Source organism: Stegastes partitus, unplaced genomic scaffold (genome assembly GCF_000690725.1).
Source record: "Stegastes partitus isolate 25-593 unplaced genomic scaffold, Stegastes_partitus-1.0.2 Scaffold866, whole genome shotgun sequence".
Lineage (NCBI taxonomy): Eukaryota > Metazoa > Chordata > Actinopteri > Pomacentridae > Stegastes > Stegastes partitus.
In genome coordinates, this window is record NW_007578597.1 from 262,107 (window position 1) to 272,015 (window position 9,909).

Below are 9,909 nucleotides of genomic sequence, written 5' to 3' on the forward strand. Positions count from 1 at the left end.
TGAGTTAACTGTGTGAGGATCTTCTAAGAGTGTAAAAGTATACGTCAGCACATGTTCTCTTCAAGCATCACCTGCATCACTGCAACATTCAGCCATTCATAACGGAAACACACGTTTCACAACTGAGCAGCGAAGCCAGCCGTTATCTCTGTTGGTGTCTCGACTCTTCATGCATTCTGCATGTTGTTTGCTGGTTTCCTCTTCATCAGGAAACAGCAAACTGTCTAACTAATCATGTAATCACAACTGAAAACAAGCCTTCCTCAGAGGAAGTGACTAGCTGTGAATTTGGGTCGGTTACCTTAGTAACTAACCAGCAGCATAAAAAACACACAAGCTCACACTGAAGTAGGTTTTGCACTGAGAGCAGGAACCAGCATGGAGGAGCTCGGTAAGACGGTTTTCTGTCATGTTTTATCCTGCTGATACTCGTCTGTGGTGCAGCTAATAGCTTCTGACAAAGTATGAGGACAAAGCTTTGTGGTTATGGAATAAAACCACAGCAGCTTGTGTGTTTTGGGTCATTTATACGCTGGAGTCTAAGTACAGTATTTACAGTACTGAGCAATGCAGTTCATTTGTATTGAGCGCTGCTGTTTTTACGCCTTCTTATGATAGTTCACGTATGTAACCTTTACTTTGTCCTGTATTTGTACTGCTTATTATTTTTAATTTGTGCTGACATTTTATGCACAAGTCTTTAAAAACTGATAAAAATGAAGGTTAACAGATGGAATGAGGTAAAGAGAGGACTTTGGTGAACATACATGCACACAAATTCAAAACGACTTGTTTTCTTTCAGTGTGTCTTAAAAAGCGTTTGTGAGATGTGAGAACATGAAGACGTTGGTCGGACTTGTGAAGACAGCAGTGCTTCAGCCTGAACATTATTTCCTTTCTTTTCAACAGTCTTCTCGTCTCCTTCTTCATACAATAATCATTTATCTTGTGTGGTTTTACATGTGTGAAGGAGAGAGTTGAATGTGCTGCAACATTCTTATGACATTTACTGAGAGTTTCACTTCTGCAGTGTGTCATGCCATCACTTCCTGAGGAAGCTGACGCGCATGAAGCAACCTCCGTCCGCCTGCACTCAGTCTGTACACCGACATGCACTCTGGCTCACTTCACAAGAAAGATTTCACTCTGCACAAATGACACACACACACACACTGTGGTTGGCTGTAATTGCCCAGAAAGAACAAACACTGAAATAACCATGTGTTAAGTGGTTGTGTGAATACTGTACTGAATGCATGCATGGCTGCAAGAATGTGTGGTTTACAGATTTATGTCCTGAACTCTGCCACAGATTTGCTGCTGGAGGAGTTGGCCCTGAATTCGGCAGGTTCAGACGGCGTCCATGAGAACAGGAGCGATGATGTGGAGGTGAAGACAAACCACAAAAAGGAGCTGAAGCTGTGTTTTTACCTTCATGCTTTATCGCTTGTTTTATTTGTATGGGAACCTGAAATCCCTCCAACCGGCTGCAGAGTTAACATCCGCACTGTGAATTTACCAAAAACTACGATTGAACAAATGAGATTATCACATTAACTTGTAGTCTTGTGACTTATATGTTGGTCTACAGGTTCCAGGTGGAGTTTCTGCTGGAGTTACACCAAAAGGAAAAGGCTCAGTCACAAATGTGTACAGGTGACACACCAGGCCCACGCTGAGGCCGCCGTCCATCCACATTCACGTCATCGCTGTGTAGAGGAACGAGGAAGCACCTTGACATTTATTTCACATGATTTCAGAGTTGTGATATTTCCTCATAAAACAGCTGAATGTTCAGAAAAATCCTCATGACTGTCTGAGCTTCACCGTCTGGACGAGAACACGTGACCCGGATCTCATCCAAGAGCACAACTGCAAATAATGAGTTAAAGCGCTGCTGCTTCCAAATTGTGTCTGTGCAGATTTGCAGGGTTAAAAGTGCTTTGTGGGTTTTCAAAAGGTTGTCGCATTTAGACTTAATAAAGATTAGACTTTACTTCTATACGGATCCTGGATTCTGTTCAGAGACACCGTTCTTTATTCAGGGACAGTCGGTGTTGGTACAGCTTGACTTCAGAATTTGAAATACTTTGCTCTCATGTATATTCTCTCTCTTTTTGTGATTTTAGTGCTCTGCCAGCTCCTGTGGCAGCTTCCTCGGATGCCGACTCACCTACGCAGGAGCTGGAATCCATCCTGCAAGATCTGATGGGTCTCGCTGAAGGGGTCAGTACGGCGTCAACAAGAGCACGTTGGAGAACGAGTGAAAACCCTCCATGTAGATCCTCTGTGTTCACTGCATGTTAAAGAATCAATCAGGAGGAACTCTGGTGAACATACAAAACAGTGAATTTGAAGGAAAGAAATGTTTTAAACATGAGTGAAGTTAAGCAGCTTGATCAACAGGGGGCAGCATTGCACTAACGGCAACACTACACAGTCTGAAATAGAATTTGGTAACGGATCATTGCAAAGGTTTGACCTCACATGTATTCAATATATAACTAAAATAGCAGATAAATAGCAGATATTTGTGCATATTGGTTCATCCAGGAGCACGCAGCCACCCCACCGCCGCTCACACAAAAGCAGTCTGTGAAGAAGAAACCAGAAGGTGGACAACAGAACACGGAGGGCAGCAGCAGCCCAGCAGGCTCCGATCCAAAGACCTCGACCCAGAGGAAGAAAACAGACACCATCGATGACCTGCTAGGAGGCCTGAGCTCTGACTTGGAGAAGATCGGTGTTTGCACCACAGCCAAAGGCCACTGCGCTTCCTGCAACAAGTGCATTGTGGGAAAGGTACAGTCTGAACCCACAGGACACAAGGAGGGAAAATTTGACACCCTGGTGCCAAATTGTGGAAATTGAAATGAGGTGAAACAGATCAGAAGCTCTTGTTCCCTTTTTCTCCAGATGATCACGGCGCTGGGCCAAGTGTGGCACCCGGAGCACTTTGTGTGTGTGGCGTGTAAGGCCGAGCTGAGCACCACAGGCTTCTTCGAGCGGGACGGGAGGCCGTACTGCGACAAAGACTACCACCAGCTCTTCTCCCCACGCTGTGCTTATTGCAAGGGGCCAATCATGCAGGTGACACAGGATCGAATCACTGTGTGCACAGACGGCACGCTTCACATGTGTGACGTGTGTGTCGTCCTTCTAAGTGGAAAACATTCGACAACATCCGCAATCATAAATAATCCACAAAATAGCCATTTGGAACTCGAACTTGAAACAGATCCAGCGTTTCCTTTGTTTTCGGGTTCATACTATAATTTCTTCTGTCATATATTACATCCATTTATTTACACTATAATCTTTCACAGATTGGATGATGACATCCAGTAGTGTGTAGTTAATTTTTCCTGACGTTTCCCACATGTCATCTTAATAAATAGAACACAAACCCATACTGGGGTTGTGCAGACTGGGCTTCCAGCGAGCTGCAGACCAGAGTCATTAATCAGAAACTAATGCAGCTTCTTCGATGATTCACTTTTTTGTGGTTTTGCGATCCACAATTTTTGTGTTTCCTGACATTTGAACATGTGAGATGATACAAACCTTACTAATCCTCAGAGGAAGCAAATGCATGATGTAATATTTCTGTCTGGTTTACCAGAACATCGTGACAGCTCTGGACCAGAACTGGCACCCAGAGCACTTCTTCTGTACGCACTGCGGAGGCCTGTTTGGACCGGAAGGTGGGACATTTGTGCGTTCGTTTCTCGCCAGTGGAAGCCACGGCTTCACCACACAGTTCACAGGATCTTGTATCTCCTGCAGGGTTCCTGGAGAAGGACGGGAAGCTGTACTGTTGCAAGGACTTCTACCATCTCTTTGCTCCCAAGTGCTCGGGCTGTGGGGAGTCGGTGAGGGAGAACTACCTGACTGCAGCCAATGGCACCTGGCATCCAGAGTGCTTCGTCTGCGCGGTGAGCCTCGTACCTCGGACCACACACGCAGCTCTGGCTCGCATACGAGCCTGAGAATAAATGAGAAAGATACCCACATATTTGCTTTATTTGCAACATTTTGACCGCGAGCCTGATGAAAACCGTATGCCTGATGAATACGTCGCGGTCGAAATGATGCAGATAAATCAGGGAAACCATATTCCTCGGCGTGGGTATCTCTTTACATTCTCCTGTAACGCAGCATCTGGTGAAAAACGGTTCCGTGTGCAGCTGTGTTTCTGCTTTACTCGAGCCATGTCAAATGTGAAATGCTCTCAGAAGAGATGTTCTGACAGAAAGGTAGAAACTGCAGGTTTAATATTTTATTTATAGTTTTTCTTGCAGCTACTGAGAACATAAAACTCATTGTTCTTAATCCCCATCGCTCAAAGTTGCTACTGGCAGCATCACATGAAAGGTGGCCTACGTCCAGCTCCGGCAGTCATCACTCAGAACCAGCAGGCTGCCGTCAGTGCAGAACCTAAACATTGTTTTATTTGGAGCCCTCATTATCAGCAAGGTCACTTTCATCTGGCCTCCATCTGATTCCAGCGGGCAGGAGGTCAAACACTCCATAAAGAGGACCAAGTGGACACTCGAAACTGACCGAGACTTTTTAATCAACCTGCTGCTAAAAATAAATAAGGCAGTTCACACAATTTAGGACCTTTGCTCTTTCTGGCTGCTCTCACTGAGCTGTTGTGCAGCTTGTTCCCGTCGACAGCGCACAGATTTCCATACATGAACCATCAGCCTGCTGCAGTACCCCCACCGGAGCCGAGGCTGCTCTGCTCGCTAATGAGGGCTCTGGCAGCGCTATGCTCATCACACGTCGGCTGATTATTATCATTAGAGCCACGTCCACTCTCTCGTGCTTTATTTTGATTGCAATCTGCATGAAAATGACCAAACATATTTATTGTTTTAGCTCGTTTTCGAGAAGCGCCGAACAAAACGAAGCTTTTCTTTTCTAGTGAATGTTTTGACTCGTTAAAAACAGATTTTATTATTGTAATTAATGGATTATTCCAGCGCGGTGTTCCAAGGATCTGGCGCTGTGCTGTCATTTCTTCCTGACACATAATAAATGGAACAGACTCGGTGGTGATGTGAAGGCTCACACCTGTGCTTTTACTGCAGCAGTATGACAAGCAGAGCGTCTGCCAAGACTAATGTCAGCAGTCACATTCAGGAGCGCCGCTGCTCTACGTTTAGTTTCCACTTATGTTCTCCTAGTTGTTAATGGATCGTGAACAGGAACGCAGCTGTAACGCTGTTTTAGTTTTCATATTAAAGGTCCACCGTCGCTTCATTATGTAGCTTCACGTTAAATACCAGCTGACCCTCTGGCAGGCTTAGAAATACATTTTGGTTTCCATTCATTACAGCAAATTGTCAGATTACAGGGACTTTAAACTTCTTATGGAGTTAATCCATCACCGAGAACATGAAGCTCACATTTTGAGGAGCTGCTTTCGTGCTGCAGATGATGTGCCACCGTGAGCAGAGACGACTTGATGTGAATTTAAATGGTGTAATCCGCCACAGCCTGCTCTGAGCTGCTCTTACATTCACACCTTCAACTCGCTGAGTGTTTGTGGACAAAACTACAGACTGCAAAATCACATCAGCAATAAAAAGAAGCTAAAACATGATTCTGTTGTCACAAAACCAACAAATGATCTGATGCAGTCATTTGATACTCGGGTCTGATTATTATTATTATGATGTACGTGATCACATGCTGCTGATACCTGCTGGAGGAGCACCAGACCATCCATGAACCTGAGCACCAGTCAACATGTTGTCCTTTACTTTGTCGCTCACTAAAGGAATAAGGGACGTCTGTTATCGTCTGACCCGTCTACTCCAACAACATCGACTGAACACAGGAAGTCACAGCCGGTACTCCTGATCTGAAGAAACAACACGACCTGGACATTCTCAGTTCTTTTACAGTTTTTCACGTCTCTTTGAATCATTTCAAGACCCCTTAATGTCATGCAGCCTCCAGATTGGAGCTGCCGCCTCAAAACGTAGCTCAGAACCAAAGTGTGATGGATGGGCAGATAAGAGGCGAGTCAGAAATGTATCAGGAGTAGAGGTCACTGGAAGCAACGCACACGTCGGCTAAATCATGAAAAACACCAGAAAGGTCCTTTAAAAGCAAAAACATCTGATCCAGGTATACAAGATGTACCTTCTTTTGTTTTTATCCTCCCTACTTCCTGCATCAGCTTCCACATGCATATTATATATGTTTTCTTGTTTTGCTGTATTTAGACTTTTTAATGCTCCTTTTCTCGGTAAAATAACAATTTTGCACCTTATTTCTCCTGCCAGCCCATTTTGCATGTTGTTTTTTACACGTTATTTTCTCTCATTTTTCCGTCTTGCTCCCTCCAGGACTGTCTGAAGCCCTTCACCGACGGCCGATTCATGGAGCTGGCCGGCCGGCCCCTCTGCTCGCTGCACTTCCACTCCAGGCAGGGCACCCTGTGCGGCAGCTGCGGGGAGCCCATCACCGGCCGCTGCATCTCCGCTCTGGAGCGCAAGTTTCACCCCGAGCACTTTGTCTGCGCCTTCTGTCTGCGGCAGCTGAGCCAGGGCATCTTCAAGGAGCAGGAGGGGAAGCCGTACTGCTCGGCGTGCTTTAACAAACTCTTTGTGTGAGACAAGAAGCTGCACGGTGCTGCATCACTGTCACTGCTGACGTTGTGATTTGTTTCAGTGTAAATGATGAATTAAAACCACCCACCTTTCCTATGCTGGTGTCGCAGTGCTTCACTCTCCCCGGCTGGAGCTGCACTGGTCCAGACTGTCAGAACCTCATGGCGGACTGAGGTAATGGGCATTTTAAGTGATTTGGGAAACTATTATAGTGAATTATATGATTCAGAGCATGTAAGAAGGGGAGTGGTGTGAATATCAAAGGGAACCACTCAAACCCTGTAAAATAATGAATGACACGGTCGTAGAACACAAAGCAGACAGATTTCCCATTGAAGCAGCTTTTACTCATGTGAACTCTGGATGCTTGTGAAAGGTGTGCTGCTGACACTGGAAGACATTTTATGGGATTTCTAACATCCTGATCACGTAAAAATTCATAAACGGAGAAAGAAAAACACAGTGGTGCTGTTTCAGTCCTCGGTTTCCATTAAGCGACGCTCAGTTTGCCATAAGACTTGGCAGTGCGCTGATGCGCTCTCGCAGTCTGGAGCGCTTTGTCAGGGGGCTTGTCTACGCGGCCCGATAGCTTGTATTGGCAGTGGCTGGCAGGGAACCGGCTCGCCAAGCCCAGTTTCCTCTTACTCCGACTGACCACTTGGCCCCTGGCAGGCACTGGATTCAGACAACCTCCTCATTCTCTGCACAGACTCCTTTACAGCCGCCCGTGGAAGATTAATGAAGCCGCTGAGGTTAACAAAGGTGGTTTCAGAAGGAGGGCCTTCACATCCTGGATGTGTTCAGAAACTCTCTCCGCCTGTTGAGGGACGAATGAACCGCAAAGTGTCTGAAATGCTTCAGAGGGAAAAATGATTTGGGTTAGGCATGTTGGAGCTCATTTGTTATTTGCTGACGTTACATTATACTGTGTGTAACATGAAGGGAAGACGTCTGCAGCACCGTGACGACGTCATGAGTGTGACGTCAGTCGGTTCTGCAGAATTAAACAAACAGAACAAAACTTGTGTTTTACAGCAACACAAACCGAGACGTTGTTCAACAACACTGACTGCAGCAAAGCCTTCAGGTCGGCCACTTGGTTTCCCTTTTTGCAGGCTTCACATTTATTCTTCAATCGACTGGCTTCCTTCTGCAGTAAGAAATGTTCACACAGGAGCTTAGCCTCACTGAGGTGAACATGAAACAGCCCCCAGCATTAGAAATCAGAGAGATGAACCTGACAAAGTCCTAATTTCACTCCAGCATTTAGATCCCCATTATTTATGATTTACTGATGAAATTCCTGCTGTTTTTCTTTATAAATGATGATTGTTTTTATAATGTCTTATTGCTAACGACAGCCGTGACAACAGTCACTTCACTGCACAAACCATGTGAGCAAATAAAAGCTCTCGAATCTTAACCTCACAAAAAAATACATGAAACCCCAACAAAAGCATCCAAAAACCCGGTTACAGCCTCCTTTTAGTTCGCTATACGACATCACAGAAGCAGACAGAACTCTGACCATACTTGCGTCCATCATGGTGGGTTCTTGCCGATGCCAAACAGTTCCTTATCTTATCTTCAGACGAACACTGCCCACTCTTTGTTGGCCCTGTAGGCAGCTGTCTGCAGGTTTTCCTGAAGCAGGCCACTTGGGCCGGCTGTGTGAAGCTGGTGCGAGTGTGAAGGGAGCTGGGCATTAATCATGCTGTCATCGCCGTCAGAGCAGGCCTCGGACGGCCGCCGCAGAATACGCTGCTTGCATCATGGAAGAAGCGTGAATGTATTCTGCTCGGTCAGAATCAAAACCCAACATCGTAAGGGTTTAATGAGGCAGCAGACGAGTGCCCAGATTCCTGGTGAACTCACAGAGCTGCTATAATGTTAAACGTTAGATACGCTGGACAGATTTACATGTTGTGCTTTAAGATACACGAGGAATTTGAGCGTGAGTCATACGTGGAGCTGATGGGAGGCCTCGGCATGGAACACCTCCGTAAAGTTTAACATCGTCACATGATATGTTCATTAAACGCTGCGCTTTGTGGCTGATGCTCTGTCACAACCGATTGCTATCAAAACTGACTTTCAGGACCTTATTTTTCCTAGAAAGGGTGTCAAAGAGCTCAGGGTTAGATGAGCAAAACACACACATGCAAACCCACGTTCATTCAACTCCATAAGACCTGTCAGATAGAAAAGCAAAAAGCACAAATGTCAAAACTGTCTTTCCTAGAAATGCCTCCAAAGAGCCAATAACCAGGTTACGATTAGACGAGCAAAAAAAGAGAAAGAAAACACATGCAGACCTCCGTCTCTGCCGAGTGTACGTAGCTACAGAAAGCAGAACCTCTCAGATAGAAAACCAGAAAACAAAAATACCAGCCGCTAAAAGAGATTCTGGCATTCGCTGAAAAACAAATCAGTGTTATGGTGTAGCTGAGTGAACGGGGAGGAAAAGGCTCTCTGGCACGCAGTAAAAATGAGAAAACATGAAATGTGAGCGGGGGTCTTTTTAAAAGGCTGCTGGATAAAGGGCGGTCTGTGGACGGCGGGGAGAGTGTAACTCAGGTGACATTTACAGCAGTGAAACAGAGTACGAACGGACTGGGAGTGCACCGGGCCATGAGATGGCAGCTCGATGGGAGACGGGACGGGAGTGACGACTATACTGGGTCAGAGTGGACGGGGTGAGCAGGGCAGCGAGCCTCTGAGACTTTCCCTTGTATGACACTGAAACCCAACACTCGCCTCCTCTGCTGTAAAACGCTCGTGTCCGCTGGGCCACCCCGATGAGGACGGCGGGGCGGCCTGTCCAGAACCCCTTACAGCCCCACAGTGGGTCACACCCGGGCCAGCGCCGCCCAGCCCAGTAAACCCAGAGGCTCAGCTTTGAACCCATAACTGTCAAAACCGTCCTGAGCCGCAGACCGACTCATTAATCGCTTGCAGACGACTCGACGGTAAAAAGTCGGTGTGACAAGCTGAAGCGCCGGCTCCAGTGGGTGCAGGAAACGGATCGGGTCACTGCAGCGTCATCGATGCGCATGTTGATGAATGTTCTGATGAAAACAACAAACGAGCAGGTTTCTGCATCTGTTGCTCACATAAACAGAAACAACTAAGATGTGATTTGGAGCAACAGCACAGAGTGAAGCTGAACCTCATGACCTCTAAACACCCTTCTGACTGTAGATAGCAGCCATTCTGCCCGTCTGCTTGTAAACATCAACAACTTCCACGTTTACTGTAAACATCACAAACTTTTGCACCTCAT

General features: G+C 46.2%; 1 protein-coding gene across 2 annotated transcripts; it reads left to right on the forward strand.

Moving 5' to 3' along the window:
• Nucleotides 1-296: 296 nt before the first annotated feature.
• lpxn (leupaxin) lies at nt 297-6,722 on the forward strand. Of its 2 annotated transcripts, XM_008293249.1 has the most exons (9): nt 297-391; nt 1,313-1,389; nt 1,592-1,656; nt 2,130-2,226; nt 2,554-2,802; nt 2,917-3,090; nt 3,623-3,704; nt 3,787-3,935; nt 6,363-6,722. In XM_008293249.1, the coding sequence occupies exons 1-9, from the start codon at nt 379-381 to the stop codon at nt 6,627-6,629; spliced, it is 1,173 nt and encodes a 390-aa protein (XP_008291471.1). In that variant the 5' UTR covers nt 297-378; the 3' UTR covers nt 6,630-6,722. The 2 variants fall into 2 exon arrangements, with proteins under 2 accessions (XP_008291471.1, XP_008291470.1); XM_008293248.1 differs by lacking the exon at nt 297-391 and having other exon boundaries at nt 399-1,389.
• Nucleotides 6,723-9,909: the final 3,187 nt, after the last annotated feature.

Excerpts from the sequence above, each read along its gene's own strand:
- lpxn (XM_008293248.1), top strand. The coding sequence starts at position 1,261 with ATGGCTGCAAGAATGTGTGGTTTACAGATTTATGTCCTGAACTCTGCC. Across the intron at positions 2,227-2,553 it reads TGATGGGTCTCGCTGAAGGG|GAGCACGCAGCCACCCCACC; the intron begins GTCAGTACGGCG and ends TGGTTCATCCAG. Across the intron at positions 3,936-6,362 it reads CAGAGTGCTTCGTCTGCGCG|GACTGTCTGAAGCCCTTCAC; the intron begins GTGAGCCTCGTA and ends TGCTCCCTCCAG.